Genomic DNA, 26,452 nt, shown 5'->3' with positions numbered 1-26,452 from the left:
AATCAAGGGTTATGGGGATCAGGCAGGAACAGGATACTGATTGTGGATGATCAGCCATGATCATAATGAATGGTGGTGCTGGCTCGAAGGGCCGAATGGCCTACTCCTGCAACTATTGTCTATTATTCCCAAAAAATGTCTGGAATTGAATGTACAGCTCTTTCCTCAATGACGCAATATCATAAGAGTCATACATCACAAAGGAGGCTCTTCAGCCCTTTGAGAATATCCTTTGCTGTATCCCAATAAATGAATGCCATTTCTTGAATCCAAATTTCTGAATATCTTTGCATGTTTCTTAACAACTAAATCATTTGCCTTCTACCTCAAGCTCTGAATATTTTTCCCTGTACCTCCGTTAACTGACATCTTTCCTTATGCCTGAATAAGTGAATATCCTTTTCTGAAACACTAAAATGTGTCCCAATCTTGACAGGTGTGGTCTCTGTGTTCACTGTCTCTTGTGGCAGTGCCACATTCAGTCCTCAGACTGCAGTAAAATTCAGGCCATGTTAGAACATAAGAACTAGGAATATCCTGGAAGTAGGTAATTCAGACCCTAGAGCTTGTTGGGCCATTTAATATGATCATGACCGATCTCATTGTGGCCTCAAATTCACTTTCATGCTGCTCTCTATAACCTTTCAGCCTGTTACAAATTTAAACTCCATCTATCGCTTCCTTTAATTTACTCAATGTCCCAGCACCTGCCACACTCTCGGATAGCGTATTCTTCGGATTTCTGACCCTGTCAGAGAAACGATTTCACCTAATCTCTGTTTTAAGTCTGCTACCCCTTATTCAAAAACTGTGACCCCCATTCTACGCTGTCCCCCAGGGAGAAACATCCTCTCTACATCTACTTTGTCAACCCCTTTTTGCATCGGATATACCATAATTAGATCTCCTCTCATTCTTCTACTCAACCTCTCTTCACTAAAAAATCCCCTCATCTCTGGACTCAGTCTAGTGAACCTTCTAAGAACTGCCTCAAAATAACTCCCTCTTCATGTTGGGGCCAAAACTGTATACAATAATCCAGGTGTCATCTTATCAATGCTTTGTACAGTTGCAACAATGCTTCCCTACTTTTATGTTCTATTCCTTGAGCCTTAAATGCCAAAATTCCATTTGTCTTCCTTATTCCCTGCTGTAGATAGTAGAATCCCTACTGTTTGGAAGCAGGCCATTCAGTCCACTGAGTCCACACTGACCCTCTGAAGAATATCCCAACCCCCCCCCCATCCAAACCCAGTAACCCTGCATTTCCCCTGGCTAATCCATCTAGCCTGCACATCCCTAGACACTATGGGCTATTTAGCATGGCCAATCTACCTAACCTGCATATTTTTGGACTGTGGGAAGAAATCGGAACACCTGGCAGAAACCCACACAAACACGGGGAGAACGTGCAAACTCTACACAGACAGTGCTCCAGGGTAGAATTGAATTCAGGTCCCTGGCACTATGAGGCACCACTGAGCCACCACATCACCCCATGCTAGCTTTCTCTGTTTCATGCAGAAGGACGCTCCGATCCCTCTGTACTGGAGCACTCTGAAGTTTCTCTCCATTTAGATAATAAGTTGCCTTTCTATTGTCCCAATCTCAGACTTATCCACGTCAAACTTCATCTGCCAAATTTGTCACTAACTTTGCAAGCAACATTCAAGCCCATTAATGTCAACAGCAGACATGCAAAACGGAAAACCTGTAATATTTGGTAAATATTACTGCCAGCAGTAGTCATCCTGGATCAATGTAAAAGGGTGAAGAAGGGCCAATGCTTAAGAACTAATCTACTTTCCAAACAGAACATCACTGTCAACCTGGGCTGTCAGCGCATTTAACAAAGCAAGGCAGCTATTCTGCAATTTGAGTCAACTGTCTTGCCACACCCACACACTATGCGAGAATACACTGAGCTGAGGAGCCTAGCACAGACACAAAACCCCTGAGGAGGGACAGCATCCTCGGAAATTTACACAAAGGTTCATCTTAAAGCTCAAGCAGAAGCCTGCCCACCTCAGTAATAGTGGCTTTGTTGACTTGAAGAATTATAAAGAGACAAAAGATAGTGAAGAAGGAAATTAAATTAGGTACGGAGCTGCTTAAAGCAGAATCAGCCTGTTTCAAAGTAGAGAGAGGATCAAATGGTGGAACCTGCACACTCTCCAGCCACTGCCGTATAGCACTAAAGGTGGTCGCAGCTGTGATATCGTACATGAGAACAACTCCATCGGCCTTACGGAAGAACTGCTTCGTGACACTACGAAACCTGCAACGTCAATCAAATCATCACAATGCGTTTAGCAATAAAAACACCCAAATGAAGCTTATTCTGAAACGTTGCCCACATAAGCGGCAAATTTGCTGTTGTTTTTCTAAAATTTACAAATGATCATTCAAACATAAAAGTGAAGAATGTTCCTCAGTTTGCCAACAGTGAACCCTGGATGCAGTCACACACCATTCTCTAATGGGTCGCCTATTCTTCACTCACTCAAATCATCCTGGGTGGGGGGCTTATCCGCTGAAGAAGGGTTGAACAGGCCAGGGTTTTATTCTTTGGAGGTGAGAGGGATGAGAGGCAATCTCATCAAAGCCCGAGGGCATTTGATAGGGTGACTACTGGCAAGTTGCATCCTCTTGTGGGATAAACTAGAACTAGGGGACGTTGTTTAAAAATAATCAGTCTCTCTTCAAGGACAGATCTGAGGAGAACTTTTTTCTCTCTGAGGGTTATGACAGCAGAGCAGGAATATGGTTTTGAGGTATTGGGTCAGCCATGTTGAATTGCATAGTTGACTTGAAGGGCCAAATAGCCTACTCTTGCTTCCAATTTCTAAAATAGAACAATGGGATTGTTTACATGCATCAAAGATCCCAGTTTAACGTCTCATTGTGTCCTCAGAGCTCCAACAATACTGAACCAGAGTGTCATCAGCCTTTGAACTTTGTGTTCAAGCCCTGGAGTTGAACCCATGACCTTCTTAGTCAAAAGGTCAAAGTGCTATCCAATCAGTCACAGCTGTCACCTTACGCCAGACCAGAAACAGAATTAAATGGTGATCATTTTTAGCAATTCATTGCAGACAATCAGCAGGAAAGAAATCCTCATGATGAAGCTACAATAAGATGAACTCGCTGCCAAAACTCACCGTTCCTGTCCTGCTGTGTCCCAGAGCTGCAGAGCCAGCAGACAATTATCTACCTTTACTGTTTTCACTTGGTAGTCTATACCTGGAAGCAAAAACAGTTTAAATACAGGAACATTTTTAAAATTCAAACTTGTTCCTCTGAATTTTTAGGAACAACTTTCTCCTGAGAAATGCTAGCCTGATCTAGGCCCTCATCTCATCTTCAGAATTGACTGAGACAGAAAAACATTTGCTTTTCGCCATCATCCAGATTCTGCACCAAAGAGAATTTCAAACCTCAGATTTGGCCTATGCTAGATTTCAGTCCTACCTGCTGTCTGTCCTACACCAGATGCTGGGTAACCCTGGAAAGTCTTAACACTGTAAGGTCCTCTTATTCATAGTCCCAATGCTGTATTCAGGTTAAATGTTATCTCAAAGACTTGCTGCTGCCACACTCACAGGCTAATAACTAATATTCAATATCGCTCCTGGATACTGGTGCATGGGTGACAAGGAAAGACTAGAATTGCTTACTCTGCAATCACCAAAACTTTTAATTCCCACTCGAGGCCCTTGCTAACACTGGACCCCAGAAGCACTCAGGACAGCAAGCACATCACAAGCCACAACTCCTCTATTTGTCTAGCATATGGGTAGATATATTACATCCTATTACTAACACAACACCTGTCCTGCCCACATTCTCTATTCCCATTCCAAAACACACATCATTTAAGGTCAGAGTCAACTTCAGAATTCATTAGCTTGAATTCACATCACAGTGCTAACAGCAATATTGACTAATGCAAAAACAGATACTGATGCGTAGATTGATACATCACAGAATGTGATTTCACCGAAGCAAACTTAGCTGAAAGGTTTATGGAATTGGTGATTACCTCTGCATCTATCAAAACTTTTGGAGAGGCACTTCGGGGCAAATCTAAGGGATTATATCATTGAAGTTGACTAGAAGGAGGACACAAATTCAAAGCAATTGAAACAGGACACTAAAATCTGCAGGCCATGGTTCTGCAACTACAAATGCAGTTGTGAACAAGAATAGTAACCTATCCAAATCTTGAAACAGACGTCAATTAGTTCATCAATCAGAACACTTCCCAGCATTTTGTGACACGTTTGAATTGTGTTCTCCAAGGGGACTCTGGGCTGAAATGTGCAAGAAATACAAGTTCTCATAGAAACACAAGTGTAACACAATCCTCCACAGCAATGTGTGAAGAGGATTCAATAAAAGAACAAGGCTGAAGACATTTCTATATTCCTATTCATGACACACAAGCATCAAGCACTTAAAAGGAGTCCAAAGAGTAACTGCAAGATCACAGTTTGCAAATTCCAGTCAGACGGTACAATGTAGTCAATTTGGTTCACCACACAGACACTGTCAGAAAATTTAAAGCATTTACCTCCATGCAACTTATGTATCGCAAGAGATACAGTCAACATGTGCTGCATGCTAAACTGCTGCAAAAGCAAATACTATCCTTATGCATCATACAAGAGACGGAAATTGGCATGATGTGGTGCAGTCACACACAATAAGCTAACTGCTTACAATGGATCATGCATGGCTGTTATCCATGTAACTGCAACAATCTGGGACATACACCAGAAACAATTAATGTTGTTGATACAGTGGGACCTTCTAATCATTGGTCTTCCAACCTGTTCATCAGCCAGTCATCTTTGTGTACAATGCAACAGTAATCTAAGTACAGCGATGTACATAAACCTGAGTGCATTTGTAAGTCTGAGGTATTATGTTAGTATACTGAGTTGTTAATTAACTTCCAGATATCTGACTCAATTAGAACACTAACATGCTTTGTTGACTAACTGGTATAAAACCTGAAGTACATCAGGTGATTGATGTAGAGCTGCAAGCAGGCTATGAGATTCTCCTGTGCACCTGATGACAGGTACAGCTGTAGGATTTCCTGTAGAGGATCTCCCTCTTCCAATTTAGTAGCCTGAATGCTGTACGTAACCTTTTGTTTTAAGTGATACATTTTTAAAAAAAAAATAGTTGTGATACTGCCTGAAAGTGGCTTTTTCCATGATGGGGACCTCTTACAACCTTTGTCATTCATTAATAGACAATGAGCCGTTCCATTGGTCACCAGTTGACCAACTCAGAGCAAGTCGCTCCTGGGTGACTATTCCTTACACAGTGTGAGGTCAAGATCCCCTTTTGACTCTATCAGTGTGATCTTAACCCAAAGTCCTGCTCACAATTGCTGTTCCAAGAGCTTTCAAATTAGCCTTAGGCCATTAGTCATAGAATAAAATGTTAGTAATTGGCTCCATTGTGTATGTTCTGCCATTTATTGAGATCATCCTGTACAGATGTCAGTTCCATGTAGTTAGCAGCGGTGAAATAAACCCACAAATGACAAAAGCTATCATTAGCTCACCTACCGACAGTAGCACACAACCCAGGGCTAAAACCCTCGCCACAAAATCGTCTTAAAACAGAACTTTTCCCCACACTGGAATTCCCAACAAAGATGATTTTAAATAAACGGTCCGGATTGGACTGTGGTTCGTTGACCTGTAAAGAATATCATTTGTTTTATTTCAAATGCTTTGAAAAATACATCAAATTTATCTCCTTAAACGTTAGCTTTCAATAGATTTATCGCATGCAACACTAGTCAGGGCACAGTTAGCGAATGGATATAAGTCCCCTTTATTGAAATGATCCCCAGGATGGGTGGCCAGGCTCAAAGTAATGTGGGTGACTCTTAACTTTCCTCTGAAATGGGATAACCAGTTCCAAATTCAGTCCAAGAGCAATTAAAGAGGAGCAACAAATACACTGAGCTTGCCAGCAGTGTCCACATCCCACCAAAATAGAGTTAAAATCTAGTTAAGTGTGGTGATTTGCTTAAGTTCATTGTTACTGCTATTTAAAAAGAGAATGTTAAATACAGGACATGGAGCAGGATCTAGATTAAAAATCAACAACACCCCATGGGCGAAGCACAGAGACGTAGAACCAAAACAATAAACAAAGACACAAATCTGCAAGGAACAGAAACTGAAAGATGAAAGCAAGTCTTCTCAAAGCGGGAGAAGCCAGACCCTGTGTGGGATTATGAGCTGATTCCTTGGATTCAGGGTTCCAAGGCAGCAATACCAACTGTGTAACTTCGACTCAGTTATCATAGCTGTGTTCCTACTTTAACAGGCAGGACCCAACTATCACAAGCCCCTATCTTGCTGTTGGTGGTCTCCATTCCCCATACCACCACCACTGACAGCTCTCAATTTGGGATCCTAAGCACGTTCAAGCATCAAAATGTTGGGAAGAGGTTTGGGGACACACAGAAATAAAGGTGGCAGCACTGAGAAAATCTGGAGGTGTTGAATTGCGCAGATTCTGCAACAGGGTCTTAAAGTCAAACAGGGGTTAGAAAAAACATGAGAAAGTGAGAAAAATACCAATAAAGTCAATAATAACAAAGTGTGGAGCTGGATGAACACAGCAGGCCAAGCAGCATCAGAGGAGCACAAAAGCTGACATTTCGGATGAAGGGTCTAGGCCCGAAACGTCAGCTTTTGTGCTCCTAAGATGCTGCTTGGCCTGCTGTGTTCATCCAGCTCCACACTTTGTTATCTCGGATTCTCCAGCATCTGCAGTTCCCATTATCTCTAATAAAGTCAATAAAGCAGTTTAACTACAGATGTGGAGTGTGTGTTCAGCTGAAGTGGACAAATAATTGCAGTGTGCAGGTCACTTGTGTGTGCATATGTTTATATATACATGTAAGCACAACATTGACTGTTCTGGACAGGAAAATCAAAAATAAAGTCCATCTTCCCAATGCAAAAGGACAGAACTTCCTGTCAACATCATGAGAATGTGCCCTTGGGGTGGCACGGTGGCTCAGTGGTTGGCACTGCTGCCTCACAGTGCCAGGAATCTGAGTTTGATTCTGCCCTTGCGTGACCAGCTGTGTGGAGTTTGCACATTCTCCCGCTGTCTGTGGGTTTCCTCCGGGTGCTCTGGTTTCCTCCCACAGTCCAAATACGTGCAGGCTAGTGGATTGGCCGTGCTAAATTTCCCATAGTGTCCAGGGATGTGTAGATTAGGTGAGTTACGAGGGATGGGTCTGAGTGGGATGGCCTGAGGGGCAGTGGGGACTTGGGCTGAAGGGCCTGTTTGTATGCTGTAGGGATTCTATGAACCTGAACATGGAAATGAAGACAGATCAGTGTCCAGAGAAAATGAGGAAGGTTCCTGCTTCAAATGCAGAAATTCGGCTTCACGTCATTGATGTAGATCAGGAACATTTAACATTTGGCCTGCAGTCAGGGAACCTTCTCAACTTCCATTGTGACTTACTTCACATCATAAAAAAATGCACACGAACTAAGTATACAGCCATCCTCAATGAGGAGCGACAATACATACACAGAAAAATGCAATAAAACATCAGAACAAAGGTCGATTCCCACTGGGCCTGACTGCAGTGGTAATTCAGAGAATCACTGAACAGACACAATTAGAGGAAACTCAACATGGCTTTGAGGATCATATCAAAATCCAATTTCTTATATTTCACATCATCCTCTGAGATATCTACATATCTCCAACTCTGACATGTCAAGTGTCCTGAATTTAATCACTCCAACATTGGATGCCTGTGTGTTTAGCTGCCTGGGTTCTGAGCTCTGCAATTCCATCCATAATCCTCTCCATGTCTCTATTGTGCTCAAAATATCTCCAATGAAACATTTAGCCTCTGCATTTATATCACTTTGCTTGGGTCAGAGTCAAACAATCCTTCAGGGAAACATATTTTCATGTTTTACAATGTTAAAGGTGTCATGTAAATGAAACAGAATTTGCCATGCAGAATTTAGCATGGCAAATATGCTACATATTTGAAAAAGTGAAGTCTGACGCAGTAAATGGCCCTTTCAGAACCACACATGTGGAACTGGACAACTGCAGTGGCCCTACAGTGCAAGTTATATTCTGGCTTTGAACAAAGGTTTAAAACTCTTGAAATGATATTTTCTAGTCTAACGGTGATTGTTGTGTTCAATCAGTGGTGACACACTGGACGTTTGTTGCAATAGGGTGGCACCGTGGCTCAGTGGTTAGCACTGCTGCCTCACAGTGCTGGGGGACCCAGGTTTGATTCCACTCTCGGGCAACTGTCTGTGTGGAATTTCTACATTCTCCCTGTGTCTGCCTGGATTTCCTCTGGGTACTCCAGTTTCCTTGCACAGTCCAAAGATGTGCAGGCTAGGTGGATTGGCCATGCTAAATTGCCTGTATTGTTAGGTGATGTGCAGCTTAGGTGGGTTATAGGGGTGTGAGTCTGGGTGGGATGCTCCAAGGGTCGGTGTGGACTTGTTGGGCCAAAGAGCTTGTTTCCACACTGTAGGGATTCTATGATGATGATCTCCCACTCACCAATATCAAAGCTTCTTCACCAGCAGGCTGTGTTCTTGGAAGTGAAAAAACTTTTCCATTCTCCTGACTATTCTTTTCTAGCGCCAGCACTTCCTCCTGCTCCTTCTCCATCTCCTCTTCCACCTCATTCAAGTTGTTTAAGTGCATTGTAGAATGCATTTCGAGGAACTGGGGCAATGGGTCCTCTTCAATAGAAATAATTCTCTGCAAATACAGTCTCTGAGTGGCTTTGGTTTGGGATTCCCTGTCGGCTTCTTCCTGGATGAGGCTGTGTGCATTCCCATCTCCCAAATTCTTTGACAGTAGCATGGAATTACTGAGTTCCTCCTTGTCATCACCTTTCCTAAAAAAAAAGGTTAAGGATAAGACAATGTGGCAAACAGAAACTGGTTCTCTTCTGTTCTCCATTAGTAAGAGGCTCAGTTTTGCCTCAATTCTCTGACCTACATCTTATAAAGTCATAGAACTGTATAGCATGGAAACAGACTGTTCAGTCCAACTCATCCATGCCAACCAGGCATCCCAATCTGACCCAGTCCCATATGCCAGCATTTGGTTCATATTCATCTAAACCCTTCCTATTTATGTACCCATCCAGATGCCTTTTAAAGGTTATAATTGTGCCAGCCTCCACCACTTCCTCTGGCAGTTCGCTCCATAAACGCATGGCCTTCTGCGTGAAAAAGTTGCCCCTCAAGTCCTTTTTGAATCTTTGCCCTCTCACCTTAAAGCCATGCCTTCCAGTCTTAGACTCCACAGCCCTAGGGAAAAAACCTTGGCTATTTACACTATCCCCGCCCCAGGGAGAAAGCCCCAGCCTATTCAGCCTGTCCCTGTACTCAAACCCTCCAGTCCCAGCAACGTCCTTGAATATGCTATCTGCGCCCTCTCAAGTTTAACATCATACTGCCTACAGAAGAGCGACCAGAATTGTACGCAATATTCCACAAAAGGCCCCACCAATGTCCTGTACAGCCGCAACATGATGCCCTAACTCCTGTACTCAATATTCTGACCAATGAAGGCACACATGCCAAACACCTTCTTCCCAGATGCAGCCAGACCTGCTGAGCTTTTCCAGCAACTTCTGTTTTCGTACTTCCTTCACCACCCTGTCAACCTGCGACTCCAAATTCAAACAACTATGCACCTCCAACTGTATGTCCCTTCATTCGGCAACACTACCATTAATTGTGTAAGTCCTGCCCTGGCTTGCTTTATAAAATCCAACACCTCACTTTTATCTAAATTAAACTAAATTATGCCCAATGACTTATGATTAACTGGTGCATTCTTCAGAGCAATAACTCGACCAATCAAAGTCTATTTGCCAACCAATCAATACACTCTTCTCAAACATTATAAATTTTGTCTCCTTGAATTGGTATTCTTGTAAATTGTCCTGATGAGTGGAAGACGAAAAGCCTTGACAAAACGTGCCATTTTTCAGCAAAACTTAAAAAGTTATTTATAAAGCTCGAGCATCAGTTGACAATTGAAACACTGTCACAAAACGCAAGGCCCAACACCAGTGAGCACCATCCCGCCTCATATCCATGAGGGACAGCAAGCCCCCTTGTTTATAAATGTTCAAACCTGTTTCAGGGATGCTGACAATTTTAGTTCAAATATTTCTCAAGTGATTCGTACCTAGAGTCTGAAACAAGTACAGCAGCCTCCTATTCTCAGGCAATGTTCCCTTAAAGCTGTGTGTGTTGGGAATGAGCTGTGCCAGAAACAAATGAGCTAGACACAAGGAGTGGTCTATAAGTTATGGCATGCAATCTTAAAGGGGCCTCACAATACAACAGATGGGCTGCACATTACAAAGGACAATCAGAATGCCCTAACAAACATTTCCTTTTCAACTTCCAGCATCTTTAAATATGTAGCATGTAACTTCCAACTTAGACCATAAGAACAGAAACAGGCCATTCAGCCCATCCAATCTATTCTGCCTTTCAATGAGATAATGACTGACCTGATAATTCTCGACTCCACTTTCCAGGATTTTCCTCAATAAGCCTTGATTTCCTTAATGATTTAAAAATGTCTATCTCGGCCTTGAATGTACTTAATGACCCAGCCTTTACAGCTCCCTGTGATAAAGAATTCAACAGATTCACTACCCTCAGAGAGAAACAAAATCCCCCCTAAGAACCTGTTTCAACAAGATCCCCTCTGATTCTTTTAAACACCAATGAGTGCAGAACCAACCTATTCAACCTCCCTTAATAAGAAAATATCCACTCGCATACTGGATTTGACCTCTGGAGCTGGGTGTCCATTCTGGGGTCATCAGAAGTGAAGGAAGGACGTGACGACGTTGAAGAGAGGGCAGTAAGGGTTCAGAGATGGGGAGTTTCAGTCGTGTCGACAGTTTGGACAAGTTAGAACAGCCGTCCCTGGACAAGAGGAAGCTGAGCAGAGATTTGATCAAAGTACTCAAATTCTTGGGGGGCCCGGGAGTGAACAGGGAAAAAGTGTCGAAAATGAGGGAGCACAAATTGGACATGGTTGGCAAAAGAAGCTAAGAAGTGAATGGAGGGAAATCATTTTCACACCGTGAGTGGCTCCAGTTTGCCTGAAAAAGTGGTCAACTGAGGCATTCCAAAAGGGGCATGGACTGTTATGTGAAAAGCAGGGTGCAGGGTCATGGGGAAAATTGCAGGAGAATGATAGAAGGTAACATGCTCACTGGGAAAGCTAGCACAGACATAACAGGCTGAATGGATCCTTCCAGCACTGTGACGTTCTGTGATTCGTGGAATTTTCACAGTGCAGAAACAGGCCATTCAGCCCAATAAGTCCACACTGCCCCTCTAAATAGCATCCCACCCAGAACATTCCCCATGTCCAACCCATCTCACCGAAACATCCCCAGGCACTATGGGCAATTTAGCATGGCCAATTCACCTAGCCTGCACTTCTTTGGAATGTGGGAGGAAACCGGAGCACCCAGAGGAAGCCCACACAGACATGGGGAGAACGTGCAAACTCCACACAGACAGTCGCCCAAGGTTGGAGTCGAACCCTGGCACTGTGAGGCAGCAGTGCTAACCACCATGCCACCCGTGTAGTTATTTAATGTATTGTCGTGAGAATAGCTTCGTATGGTATGTTGGAGTGTTAAACAGGACAGTGGGCTGACTGAATATCATGGTTACCTGTTGCACAACAGCCTGCTATCCACATGGGGATCAGTGATGGCAGATATCCTTTGATTCCAGAAGCTGGAAGAGCGACGAATGGAGGGTTTCTGTGAAATGATAAAGATGTGAATCATTTCAAGGTGCCTTCATCACGTGATCCCCCAAGAAACCTTTTTAAAGTCACATAACCTTGTTTACAAGCTTATATCCTTGCAGCAATTTATTTGAGAAGACAATCACCATATCTGTATGTTTAGGACATTGAAGAGAAAAAGACAACGGCTTGACTCATTCTTTTTTGGCTAAGTACCAGTTGCATTGAGTTGTTGGAGGATTTTTTGCAGTGAGAGCAAGTGAGTTTTCTCATTGTATCTTACCAAACCTTTCTCATTAGCCTCCTATCCGCCCCTATGCCATACCTATCATCTGATTTTATACCTGTTGAATCACATGATCTTCCCTTATCATCCTGCCACTACTGATATAGCCCAGAAATGATTGGCATCCCTGGCACTGGTAGCATCTTTAAAATGCCATTGTGCACCCAGGCAAACACTGTCAGTCCAGAGCCGTCCTGCATGGATCCTGACTTTTGCCACACACAGGGCACACTGGTGCCCCACTTTATGGGCAGGAACCTGAGGTTCAGCTGAACGGGCTGGTGCACCAGAAGGGATTTCTCATTTCCCCCCTCTTCAACTGGGGCCAGCAGTAGAGGCTAAAACATCAAACCATGCCAGCCCACTCTGAAGTTACCACCTGGGCAATTGCAGTGTGGAAGAACAGCCATACTGGAGGAAGAAAGTCAGTGATGGTCTTCATCCACCTGCATAAAGGACACCATCTTCTCTCTACTCCCTCATATTCACTCTATCTCTGCTATCCTACTCATCTCCCACCAAAGCTCATGCTCTATCGCTCTCACTATTGCCCATACTTACTATCATGCACCCAAACACCTGATACCAATAACCTTACATGCCCTCGCTACTGTCTACTCTCACCTCCCCACCAAAAACTAATAGCAGTGCCACCCACTTTCATCTCCTTTAAAACCTGCCTCTCACCCATTCCAAGAGAAAAGCAGCTCCTAATAAGACTGAAAGAGTCTAGGTGGGTAGTGTTCCCCCTGACATTCAGTTCTTCATATCTTAAGTGGAGAGCATCCTAACTATGTTACCCTGAATGGATGACTGATTGTGTCTAAGGCCTTGGGCTGGTGTCAGAGGCCATTCTTGACTTACTCTAACACAAAGGATGCTTTTTAGAATGAAGGGCTGTGATGTTCCACAGGGATCAGTGCTGAGACCTCTGCTGTTTGTGATCTACATAAATGGTTTGGAGGAAAACGTAGCTGGTCTAATTAGTAATTTGCAGACCATACAAAGATTGGAGAAGTTGCAGAGAGTGAGGAGGACTGTCGGAGTATACAGTAGAATACAAATCAGTTGTTGACATGGGCAGAAAAATGGCAGATGGAGTTTACTCTGGACAATTTAGGATGATGCATTTTAGAAGGTAAAGTTCAGGTGGAAATTATACATTGAATGGCAGAACCCATAGGAGTATTGTTATGCAGAGGGATCTGGGTGTGATCAGTGAAGGTGGTAGTGTAGGTAGATAAAGTAGTAAAAATGGCCCATGGTATGCCTGCCTTCATTGGAAGGGGCACTGAGTGTAAGGATAGACAAGTTATGCTGCAGCTTTATAGAACTTTAGATAGGCCACATTTGGAATATTGCACACAGTTCTGTTCACCACACCACCAGAAGGATGTGGATGCTTTGCAGTGGGTACAGAAAAGGTTTCCCAGGATGGTGTTTGGTACAGGGAATTTTAACTATGAACAAAGATTGGACAGGCTGGGTTTATTTTCACTGGAATGCAGGAGAATGAGGGATGACCTAGTAGAAGTTTAAAAGATTCTGAATGGCATGGATAGAGCGGTAAGTATGAGGCTTTTTCCCTATTGTGGAGGGACAGGTCCAAGGTGCAGGGAGGGAAATTTAAAAGAGATAAGTGAGCCAAGTTTTTCACGCAAAGGATGGTGAGTGCTTGGAATACGTTGCCAGAGGGGGTAGTGGAAGCACACACAATAGCGGCGTTCAAGAAGCATCTGGACAAATACATGAATAGGAAGGGAATAGAGGGACACAAATCCTGTAAGTGAAGACAGTATTAGTAGGGAAGGTCAAAATATGTCAGTATTTCTTTTGGGTACCATTGGTCTCCAGTTCATGGAGGACCTATTGAGCAAGGAGCAAGTTAAAGCCTCCAGAAGCCCGCTCTCACTTACATGTTGAGAATTCTTTGTGTCTAGCTTGCTCAATGCAATTGGAAAAGTCTGAAGCTAAGTATTAATGAGGTGGTTTGTGCTGCCAATGAGGCATTTAACAAGCTGCAACCCCCTTAATGGACAACGCACCTTGCCAGTCAGCAGATGCGCAGAAATAGCAGTAACATTGAGAGAGGTCTGTCTGAGTTTCTCACCTGTTTCAGCCACAAATCCTGCTATAACCCAGATCACTCAGGTCCCTCTTGCATTTCACCCAATGACTCACCTGGATACCCATCAGGGACATATCCCGTTCAGCTTGAAGATGTTTATTCATTTCCCTGCAGAATAGTTACATGTAGATGCAGGAAACGAAACATTACTCAATGCTACACAGACAAATCCAATAAACAATCTGAAACTTTAATTTTATTCATGGGAATAAATACACTGATTCCTAATCATTTGTTGCAAACCTGACTAATTTATGGGATAAGTGACAACTTGTACATTTCTTCACTCTGTTCATTACCCAAATGACACAAATGGATTGATATTTCACACCACTCGAGCAAACACTTGAATGCTTCGACTACTTCTAGCAGGTACTTGATATGGACATTTCTGAGTTCCACAGATTAACAACTGTCACAGCTTCTTTTTGTATTAAAGACAAAGAACAAAGAAAATTACAGCACAGGAACAGGCCCTTTGGCCCTCCAAGCCTGCACTGAAAGGCAGAGGTAGTTCTAACAAGATCTTTTGAGGTTTTCCTCCACCTTTGCACGTCACAACAGATGTTGGTCAAGAATGAGTCAAAATGGAAAATTGGTGCCACTGACATAAACAATAACAATAACATGACAAAGCTACGTGCTAATGAAGTGCCTATCTGTAAGAATTTAGGTTTCTCCAAATTTGAAACCAGAAGAGCTAGAGAGTGAGAAATTTAAAGGACCTCAGATTGCATTGCTACATCTAACATATTACTACATGGAAATGCAGATCTGACAGCATCCGTTCAGAGTCACTGGACTCAAAACTCTGCTTTCTCTTCACAGATGATGCCAGGCCTCCTGAGTTTCTGCAGCAACTTCATTTTTTGTTTCAGATCTTCAGCATCCACAGTTCTTTTCTACTTTATGTTATTACATTCCACAGCTGGAGTCACTTGCAAAACAAATTTTAAAATGAATGACATTGTCAATGGAAAATACATGTCGACCAGAATCCATTTGCCAACGAATCAACACGCTCCTCTCCAATACTATAGAACAATTGTTCTCTCTTCACTTTGGTATTCTTGCAAATCATCCTGACAAGTGCAAGACAAAAGCTTTGACAAAATGTGCCTTTTATCAGCAATAACTTATACTACTGAACAACTATTATAGCATACTACTAATTAAAAGGACATAAGATCCATTCTTTGCACAGCACTCAAATCTCTTGTGGCCAAATTACAAATATTTAGCAAGTCTTCATAAGCTACAATTTATGATCAAGGTTTAATATTGGAGTTGGTATCATTTCTTACCTGAGGAGATCTAACTGTTTACAAAGGCTTAACTTCTCTCTTTCCAGACCCTCAGTCACTCGATACAGTTCCCTGAGGAAAATATATCATTCAGTGATATTAATATCAAGGTTCAAATACTAAATTACATCTTAATAAGAGTTTTTGCTTCTTTTCAATTTAAAATTGCAGCTTTCTGTTCTTTACTCTCAATCACAGAGCACCAGAACCAGATAAGGATACTGAGGGAAGTATTGCTGAAAATTGTAGGGCAAGCTCTTTCAATCCTCCTGACAACAGATCATAACTCCAATTACCAGTGGACACATTATAAACAAGACATCTTATTTTACACAAAATATGAATGGACGATAATGTAAATCCTGCAAATGGAAATGACCGATTGCTGGGGGCCACAGTGCGAGCCCATGGAATGTCTCACTTGTACAATGTCAAGGAAACTTCAAATAGAAAGACTTAAAACAAATTGTTGTTTTGTAAACATGTAAAAAAAATGTAAAACAATTGATGCAAAAACTGATTACCCCTATTTTTCTGTGGGTTATATCTCCGACTGTAGACATGAGTGAAAGCACAAGTTTATGTTTTACTGTAACATACAAACGCAAAGTGCTGGAGCAACTCAGCAAATCTGATAGCATCTGTGGAGAGTGAAACAGAGTTACCATTTTGAGGCCAGTTTGGTCCTTCTCACTTTTATTTCAGATCTCCATATCCATAGTACTTTGTTTTCATTTGTATTTTACCCTCTCAGGTTTATCAAGAATACACAACAATTAAAAAAACCCTGGCCTTCATCTCGATGTGTTGCTGGGCTGATGTACCAGTGTGGACTGAAGTGCTGTGAAGGTCACAGCTTTAGGTCAGCGATCACACATACCTGTACTGCAGGTAAAGAAAGACTGTCTCTTGTTCTGTCTACTGCAAGTTCAAGCAAAGTAGCAAATTTGTCATCAAAAGGCAAACAAGGCAAGTTTGTTAGCTAACTTTCAGAATCTCAAAATCAACAGCTGCATGACCAATGCCAATATCTCCAGTATCAAACAAATGAACAGGAGTTAGCTTCCACCACCTACTCTTCGAGCGACCTAGAGACTGATCCATATGATCATTTAACTAATATCTTTTCAAGAAATTCACATTTCAAATTTGTGTGTAGCCCCTTATTATTGTGTCAGCGAGGTTGGCTGAGTAATAGGCAACAGTGTGGAGATTGATTTTCTGATTGAAGGAGGTGTGTGGTAAAGTTTCACTCAGGGTCAGTACTAGGATCATTACTTTACTTGACATATATTAACAATTCAGGCTTTGGTGGATAGAGCATGATTTCAAAACCTACAGATGACACAAAGTTGGAGGTAATTTGAGCAAAGAGGAGGCCAGTGAAAGGATCCAAGAAGTCAGAGTCAGACTGATGAGAAGTTTGGACAAGTGGTAGATGAAATTTAATGCAGTGATGTGCAAGAAGTGATAGATTTTGGCTGGAAAGATGAGGAGAGACAATACAAAATGAAGGACAAAATTCTAAAAGAGGTGTCGAAGCTGAGAGATTTCCTCCAGACTTCCACCGTTTTCTGAGGAGATATGTTGAAATTGAAAGTTTATTCATACAGTTCAGGTTAACACCAAGAACATTGAGGCTCTGTAGAAACCTTTACTTCATAGACTGTTGAGTCTATGAAGGGGACAATTTGAAAATTAACTAGGGAATCACCACCTAGATACTCAGATCAATTATATGGAAGGAAAGCAAAAGGAAGGAATTATGAATCAGATTTACTGCACTACTGTCACATTCTCTGTCTCTTCTTTGAGCATATGCAATCCACTTGATCAAAACACTGTTGGGAGACTTTAAACAATGTCAGTTATGGGTATTATTAGTTAAGAATGAACAGGCAGAGGGTCTTGACTGATTAAGCACCTTGAGCACAAATAGAGAAGGACTGTTTGTTTGTAGGTAGCAGGTTAAGATATCAAATAATGCATTCTATAGTTAAAGTAACTAGTGAGGAAAGGATTTAAGCCTGGTGCATTGTTTGCTCATTTGGGATCCTTTTAATAAATAATAAATAAAAGATACGCCAAAAACAATTTCTCACAAAGCTCTGTCCTGGATCTTACACTTCAGTATATCCTCACTTTGCTTCATTCTAGATGCATTAATCACTAAAACATTCAAACTCCTTGTTTCTATTTATCCTGTCCAATCCCTTCAGAACTGTACACATTTCTAGCAATTAACAGCAACATCTCATGTGTTGACACCTCCATTTTTTTTCATTTATTTCAGTGTACTGTGTTGCTTTGTAAAAGAACCAGTGCTATCTCCACTCCAATGCTCCAACATCCTTCCAACATTGTGGAACCCAAGACTGTATGGTCTGCAATTGTAGTCTTACTCAGGTTTTATACACATTCATCATTACATTTTAATTCATCATTACATTTTAACTTTTAAATACTATACCTCTTGTATCAAAGCCGAGGAATCCATTTACTCTTTATGATCTTAATCACTTGAGGCACTGCTTTTAATAGTGTTGAACCAGCTCCCCAAATCTCTCGCCACATGTTTTTCACCCCAAATTTATAATCTAACATTTATTCAGTCCCATCCTCCAGGATGGCATGTTGGCTCAGTAGTCAGTACTGCTGTCTCACAGTGCTGGGGACCTTGGTTCAATTCTAGCTTTGGGTGACTATCTGCATGGAGTTTGAACCTTCTTCCTGTGGGTTTCCTCCCACAGTCCAACAATGTGCAGGTTAGGTGGAGTGGCCGTGGAAAATTGCCCATAATATTGAGGGATGTGCAGGTTAGGTGGATTAGACGAAGGAAAATGCAGTGTCACGGGAGTGGGTCTGGATGGGATGCTCTTTGGAGGGGTGATGTGGGCTGAATGGCCTGTTTCCGCAATGTAGCAGCTCTCTGATTTTGCCCATTCTTTTAACTTATTAACAACCACCTGTATCTAATTTTGATCCTTAGAATTACTTACACTGTCTTATTTTGATATTACCTGGACACTTCCCCCTTTGAGTCCACATCAAAGTCATTGGTGTTCAAACACGAAGAGAAAACAGAAACCTGTGAGATATCACCACATGCCTCCATACTTCTGGAAAAGTTGTCCTTAACTTTGACCCGGCTTTCCCTGTTTTCAATTTAATTTTTATTCCAATGGCAACATTTACCATAACTCTATGTTCCTAGATTATCTCCAGCAGTCTCTTGAGTGGGAAGCTGCCAAAAGCTTCTGGAAGTCCCAAAAAAACCTCATCAGCTACATTTCACCTACCAATTCCTCAAGGAACTCCATCAATTGTATCAAGTAAGAATGGCATAAAAGTCCTTTATCAATCAACACTGAGCATTTCCACACCACATTCACAGTGTTTCTCTAAGATGGACGGTTGTGGAAGACGGAATTAAATTTTTGACTGAGTGTGATAGTGACATAGCAATGTGTGTAATACCATCCCAAAGTTATTTCGACTGCAATGTGATTCTTTATTAGGTTTGATCTTTTTGACCCTGCCATACCACTGAAGGATATATTCTCTCGAAAAATAATATTGGATTTTGCACAAGGACCTCTTAGGATTAAAGCTGTGAAGGATATATCAACTCAATACAATTCTACTGAATCAGGTAAGGAAGGTAACACAACTTGAAAAATGCTGTTTGCTGCACAGTGAACAAATGATCATATGATTAAAGCATGTGTCAATACTCATACTTCTAACTATCTGGAGCACAATTTTCTCCATTCAAATATGTTTTAAGTACACATTGTAAGACAGATCCTCATTGCTGCAGGGACTCACATTTCTCTTTCTTCATGCTGTTGATAAGTTTCTTCCTCCAGCGCCTGCATTTGACAGTGAGCTCCCAAAAGGTCACTGTTCAATTTCTGCAGATGATTCTCCAACTCCTCATTGATCTGTCTTAGCCTCTGATTTTCCAGCTTTGACTCCTGCTTCTCACTCAACAGCTCGACACACCGTCTGTCCAGCTGAGATGGGTCCACAAGAAGAGATAATGAGACTGAGCCAGCCATCTTTGCTGGACTCTGACACACAAGCCCAAGGTTAATCTAATGCAGCCTAACTTTCACATGAACTGGAACTTTACTGACATCACACACACACCGGCAAATAAAGTAAAAAAACATTGATTGCAGAACATTGGATACTGCTAATTGATTTCACCAGTACACTAAATGGAATTGGAGCTGTATAGGTGCTGGTGAGACTAGACGTGGAGTACAGTGTACAGTTTTGGTCTCCTTACTTGAGAAAGGATGTATTGGCATTGGAGGGGATGCTGGGGGAGGTTCACTAGGTTGATTCCAGAGTTGAAAGGTTTAGCTAATGAGGACAGATTGAATAGACTAGGACTATATTCATTGGAATTTAGTGATCTGATAAAAACCTATAAAATTATGAGGGGATTAGATAAGATAGATAGGTTTTTTTCCATTGGCAGGTGAAACTAGAAATAGGGGGCATAGCCTCAAAATAAGGGACAGCAGATCTAGGGTTGAGTTCAGGAGGAACTTCTTCACCCAAAGGGTTGTGAATCTGTGGAATTCCCTGCCTGGTGAAGCAGTTGAGGCTACCTTGTTGAATGTTCTTAAGGCAAAGATAGATTGATTTTGGAACAGTAAAGGAATTCAGGGTTACAGTGAATAGGGAGGTAGGTGGAGCTGAGTGCATGAAAAGATCAGCTACGGTCTTATTGAATGGCAGAACAGACTTTAATGGGCAGGATGGCCTATTCCTGCTCCTATTTCTTGTGGACAATCTCAAAGAATAAATACTGTGACAATAAAGGCTCTCATTGAGAGCGTACAAAATGAAACAGTTCCAACCCCAATAATTTCAGTTTCCAACTTAACCTATGCACTCATGGTAGACATCACATCATTAAATTAATATATATCTATACTTTAACAGAATAATATATGGATTTTACAAAGTTCAAGCAACATGGCATGTTGTGGCATAGCTCAACATACTTTGAAGTAAAATGGAATTTATTTTTCCCTTTTGAACTAATCTTTTCTTTGAGAAACAGTCAATAAAAATTGACTTGGGAAGAACTGAGAACAGATTATGAGAGTATTTTTTGCAAGTTGTTCACAGAACATGGGCATTGCTGGCTGGGACAACCCTTTTCGTACACCCAGTTGCCCTTGGGAAGGTGATGGTGAGCTGCCTTCCTGAACTGCTACAAACCTTGGGGTGTAGAGCAACCCTCAGAGCTGTCAGGAAGGGAATGCCAACCTTCCAACACAATGATAGCAAAGAAACTAATCTAGAGCAAACAGTCCCCGTCACTTCAAATTTCAGCTACTGTGACAAAAAAAAATTCCAAGCAAAACATTTTCATCAAGCATTTTGACTGTTATTGGCAAAGACTGGAGTGTGCATGGATGCTGCAGTTACAGTCATATTTTGAATAAACAAAATACATCCAATCATGGCTGGAGAAAAGAACTTCTGTTCAAATTGAAAAAAAAATGCACAGAGACAGGATTTTTAACATATTACACTTAGACACTAAGAAAATTGATTGATAGATCTCGCCTTACTACCACTTTGCTCTGCTCACAAAAATTTGTCCATTATTTTTCCGTTCAATTTTCCTGTCAACCAGTTTCTGTTATATTTAAATTCAGACTATTATGACTTCCCTCAAATAGATTCTGAAGAAAACTTCACTATTGCTTCTTTCCTTGGTAATTTATAACTCTGATGTCCAAAACAAGAATAAAAGTAAACAGGACGATAATGGGCATCTACCAACATCATGGGCATTACCATAGACCAGAAACGGAACTGGACTAGCCATAAAGGAATTAGGAATTGGGTTTATTATCACATGTACTCACATAAGCACAGTGAAAAGTTTACAAGTCACTACATAAGGCACCATCTTAGGGACAAAGGTACCTTGGTACAGAACCTCAGTTACAATGCGGAAAATAAGGAAAACAAAGTTAAAAAGTTGAACATTATAATCCTTCTTAGTAAAAAGTAGAAAAAAAAAGAAAGACAATTAACAGTTCAACACCACAATCCATAAGTGCCTGGCTATGCTGGACTCGCATTCCTCATAAGAACTCAATCCTGCCCCAAGTGCCTTCCCAGGCCACCTGCTCTCATCGTCTTGCAACCTGCTGTATATACATACAGTGGCTACAAGGGCAGGTCACAGGCTAGGAATCTCCTGACTTCCTCAAGTCTGCCCATGATCTACAGAACTGACTGGGTAAGACTCTGGTGGGCCAACCGTGTCCAAATCAGAATGTTAAAAGAAGCAAAAACAGAAAGTGACTGCTTTTAGTGTTAACAGCATGTAGCTATACTGAAGTGTATTAACTGGTAAGTTGAAGAAAAGCAAGAATTGTAAGTTGAGCCTGCTGTCTCACAAGTGATAATTGCGTATCTGTGAAGTAACACGTTATTAAGTATTATGTAACAAACAGATTTCCTGTTTCATCAAGATTAAGCGTATCTTCTGTCTAAGACGTTATCAAGAGCTTAGACTAATGAAGGATTGGTAGTGATAAATCTACCCAAAAAGTCTTGGCAGTGCTGAAATTCTCTGTCTCTTATAAGAGTAATTTGCACATGCTCCTATTGTTTAAGAACGGTGGGAAGAGACAGCCGCAGCAACATTAGACCTGTACATTTCTAGCAGCCATGGGGCCCAGAGCGTGTCATTAGGGAGAGAGAGCCAAAATAGTTACACAAATATTAGCCAATCAAAGACAGTCTGCGTGCACTTCTTAAGGGTCAAACACATCTAACCTCATTGATGGTGTCACTGATAAGGACTGTTCTGTAGTAAACGGGATTCCAATGTTGGAAAAGGCAAGACAATTCTCTTTTATAGGAAGATTGAAGTGTTTCTAAATGAAGGGAAGCTACCAAACGTGGATGATAGAGAAATTTAGTGGTCCACATAGAAGTCTCGCCAAACACTAGCGGTACAAATTGGAATTGAAAAGGTGAAAAAGGAATATTGGCTTAATCTTCAAGGAGGTTCAAATACAAGGATTGGGAGGAATGCTTCAATCATGTTAATCTCTGGCCAGACAGCACCTAGAGAAAGCTTGTTTGATTATGAACCACATCCTAGGAAATATATCTTGGGTCTGTGGGAAGGGGTGATGGGCTCAATGCAGAATATTACCAGGGCTACAACAGTAAAGTAATGAGGACAGATTACATATGCCATACACTTCCTTCACTTTAAATGATTGTGAGCAGGTATGATCAAAGTGTTTAAAATAATGAAGGAGTTTATAAACTTGTTTAAATTGAGATCATAAGAAATCAGAGCAACAGCCGGCCATTCGGTCCCTCACACTACCAGTTAATGAGATGAGATCATGACTGAGTCTTTTTCCTGCCTGTCACCAATTACCCTCAACTTGGCTGTGAATTGTAAAAATATCTAACTCACTCATGACAATATTAAACTCACTCTTCAGGGAAGAGAATTCCAAAGACTAATGACCTTATGAAAGAAGAAATTCCTCCTTATCTCTCTTTTAAATAGGGAGACCCCCTCAATAAATGTATCCCCTAGTTCCAGGTTACCCCACAATCCTCTCAGTGTCTATCCTGTCAAGCTTCCCATACCTCACCACCCCACTGGCAGGATCTTGGAAAATCCAGAGAGATCACCTCTCATTCTCCTAATATCCAATCGGTTTAGTGAGGGAAGACTGAGCCAAGACAATGGAGAGGAGGTTTAATACAATGGTTGGGGATCTCTGGAACAAGAAGATATAATATCAGAGGGAGGCTGTACAGCAGTTATGTCAGAAACTGCACTCAGTTTACCCTGTTCTGCTTTTGAATAAGTTCCTCATATTGTTTTTCTTTAACACTCAGCAAATATTCCAGTTCTTGGCATCGTGACTTCGAATCTGAATTCTAAACAAATGAAAGAGAGACAAATCTCAAATATAAAATCAATTAGCGTATCTAAAACATACATTTGAAAATGAATGTATAAATCTGTATTTGAAATCTTTCACACCACGAATTTTAATAAAAATTTCGTACTTTCTGAAATATTTTATTTTCTTCACTTTTTATTTGTTGCTCCATTTCATTATAAAGCTGTTTTATTTCTTCACTGTATTCTGCTGCTTTTCTGTAAATAATCAATAAATTCCCGTGTTAACATTTCTGAACTAAGTTGTAAATGAAACAAGCCTAACTCAAGTTGAACAACCAGCCACTGCCCTGAATTCTCACAGTCACATTTCTTTCAGCTAATAACAAGAATCAAACAATCAAAGAGGCAGAAAGGCCAAAGCATACAAAATTCTCAAACTCCATTTCTTAATTCTCTTTGTTAAATTGCCCATTAGAATTTTCATAACTTAGATACAACCTCAAAACTCTTACCGAACGCTGTGGCCAATTGCTGGGGAGCACAGGAGAGTTGGGAGAGTTGGGCCTGTGGGAGGGGGTGATGGGCTCAATGCAGAATATTACCAGGACCTTCCCTCCAGACCAGGCAACATCCTAGTAAATCTCCTCTGCACCCTTTCTAAAGCTTCCACATCCTTCTTATAATGCGGTGACCAGAACTGTACACAATACTCCAAGTGCGGCCGCACCAGAGTTTTGTACAGCTTCACTATAACCTCTTGGTTCCAGAACGCAATCCCTCTATTAATAAAACTGCCATCCTTACCTGGGTCAGGCCTACATGTTTATTCTCTGCGTAGGTTATTGCTTTAAGAAATGATGTTCTGATCTTGCGAAAGGTTTTTTAGGTAATGGACTGCAGAGTCTAGATGTGATTAGTAAGTAAAAACCAAAAGAACTGCAGATGCTGCAAATCAGGAACAAAAACGGAAGTTGCTGGAAAAGCTCACTTGCTGCAGTGGTCCTGTGAAGCTCAGTCCAAGCTGAAGAACAACACCTCCTTTGCTGCATGGGGACCCTGCAGCCCTTCGGACTCAATGTCGAGTTCAATAATTTTAGGGCCTAACTCTCCCAGTGGGGAGGCGATGGCCTAGTGGTATTATCACTGGTCTGTTAATCCAGGGACCCAGACAATGTTCTAGAGACCTGGATTCAAAAGCTGCCCCAGCAGATGGAGGAATTTCAATTCAACAAATATCTGAGATTAAGAATCTAATCATGACCATGAATCAGCTGTCGATTGCTGGAAAAACCCATCTGGTTCACTAATATTCTTCAGGGAAGGAAACAAAGAACATAACAGCACAGTACAGGCCCTTCGGCACTCGATGTTGTGCCAACCTGTCATACCGATCTCAAGCCCATCTAACCTACACTATCCCATGTACGTCCATATGCCTGTCCAATGATGACTTAAATGTACCTAAAGTTGGCGAATCTACTACCGTTGCAGGCAAAGCATTCCATTCCCTTACTACTCTCTGAGTAAAGAAACTACCTCTGACATCTGTCCTACATCTTTCACCCCTCAATTTAAAGCCATGCCCCCTCATGCTCACCGTCACCATCCTAGGAAAAAGGCTCTCCCTATCCACCCTATCTAACCCTCTGATTATTTTATATGTTTCAATTAAGTCACCTCTCAACCTTCTTCCCTCTAATGAAAACAGCCTCAAGCCCCTTTCCTCGTAAGACCTTCCCTCCATACCAGGCAACATCCTAGTAAATCTCCTCTGCACCCTTTCCAAAGCTTCCACATCCTTCTTATAATGCGGTGACCAGAACTGTACACAATACTCCCAAGTGCGGCCGCACCAGAGTTTTGTACAGCTTCACCATAACCTCTTGGTTCCGGAACTCGATCCCTCTATTAATAAAACTGCCATCCTTACCTGGGTCAGGCCTACATGTGACTCCAGACCCACAGCAATGTGATTGATTCTTAACTGCCTTCTGGGCAATTAGGGATGGGCAATAAATGCTGCCTAGCTAGTGATGCCCTCTTCCTGTGAATTAATTTTTAAAAAAATGCCCTGGCCCACTACCCCACACAACAGGCCTTGTTATCACATAGTTTGCCATTACACACTACCTACTGTTAGCTACTAACAGTCTCCATTAGCAGCTACTCACCCTCCTAGTGAGATCATTATCCACCCCTCTGTCTATCAAACTGCTTTTCTCCCTCTTTGGGCTCTATCCTATTGTTTACTCCTTTCCCCCCCTCCCCCTCCCCATCTTCTTCATATAAACCAACATTTTCCCAGCCACCATCAGTTCTGAGGAAGGGTCACCAGACCCGAAATGTTAGCAGACATTTTTTTCTCAGATGCTGCCACACCTGCTGAGCTTTTCCAACAACAACCATGATTAATAGGCACTAGACACAGTACAATATGGTGACAGCAGACCATAGAGATTAAACTGATTGAAACGGGGGAACAAACATCCTTTAGTTTTGATTGTCAGGGTTGAGAAATCTAATCACATCAGACCAGGCAGGTTTCTTTGGAACAGCAAGAAACAAGGGAGGAGTGTTGGAGGTCAATGAGTGCAACAGGGGCAAAGGGGCAGAGTGAAAAGATGGGAAAACAGCAGAAGGCAGTGGGGTGGGGCAGAGAGTGAGGGGGAATTGATGTCACGTGCAGTTTAGGGGATTGGACCATTGGAAGCATCTTCATTGTGATTAGCAAATGGGCACATCTGCTCAGGCAGAAGGTGGGACACCACAGCTCCAAGGATGAGAGCATCTTAAATGGGAATCCTTCATTCCAAGGCTGTGCCCCTCCAATTTCAAGATTCCATGAAGCATAAACATCCTCTCAGCATCTATCCTGTAAAAACCCCCTTCCCTTAGGATCGTACATGCTTCAATGAGGTTTTATTTTACCAACATACCTACGTACAAGTGGAACAGTAGGGAAAGATGTCCAC

General features: G+C 41.8%; 1 protein-coding gene across 10 annotated transcripts in view; it reads right to left on the bottom strand.

The window, feature by feature from the left end:
• The window catches only part of LOC125460724 (EF-hand calcium-binding domain-containing protein 4B), a 129,335-nt gene that overhangs the window by 9,687 nt on the left and 93,196 nt on the right, over window positions 1-26,452 (bottom strand). For 9 of the 10 annotated variants that reach the window (XM_059652507.1, XM_059652509.1, XM_059652510.1 and 6 more), the window contains 10 exons: window positions 23,645-23,735; window positions 23,420-23,512; window positions 19,388-19,575; window positions 15,560-15,631; window positions 14,309-14,363; window positions 11,763-11,854; window positions 8,596-8,938; window positions 5,586-5,718; window positions 3,162-3,243; window positions 2,164-2,278 (listed from right to left, as the gene is read on the bottom strand). In XM_059652507.1, coding sequence (XP_059508490.1) covers window positions 2,164-2,278; window positions 3,162-3,243; window positions 5,586-5,718; window positions 8,596-8,938; window positions 11,763-11,854; window positions 14,309-14,363; window positions 15,560-15,631; window positions 19,388-19,575; window positions 23,420-23,512; window positions 23,645-23,735 — 1,264 coding nt within the window. The remainder of the gene's footprint in view (window positions 1-2,163; window positions 2,279-3,161; window positions 3,244-5,585; window positions 5,719-8,595; window positions 8,939-11,762; window positions 11,855-14,308; window positions 14,364-15,559; window positions 15,632-19,387; window positions 19,576-23,419; window positions 23,513-23,644; window positions 23,736-26,452) is intronic. The other variant, XM_048548506.2, reaches the window with a different exon arrangement.

Source organism: Stegostoma tigrinum, chromosome 18 (genome assembly GCF_030684315.1).
Source record: "Stegostoma tigrinum isolate sSteTig4 chromosome 18, sSteTig4.hap1, whole genome shotgun sequence".
Classification (NCBI taxonomy): Eukaryota; Metazoa; Chordata; class Chondrichthyes; order Orectolobiformes; family Stegostomatidae; genus Stegostoma; species Stegostoma tigrinum.
This window is presented reverse-complemented; position numbering and strand designations above follow the sequence as displayed.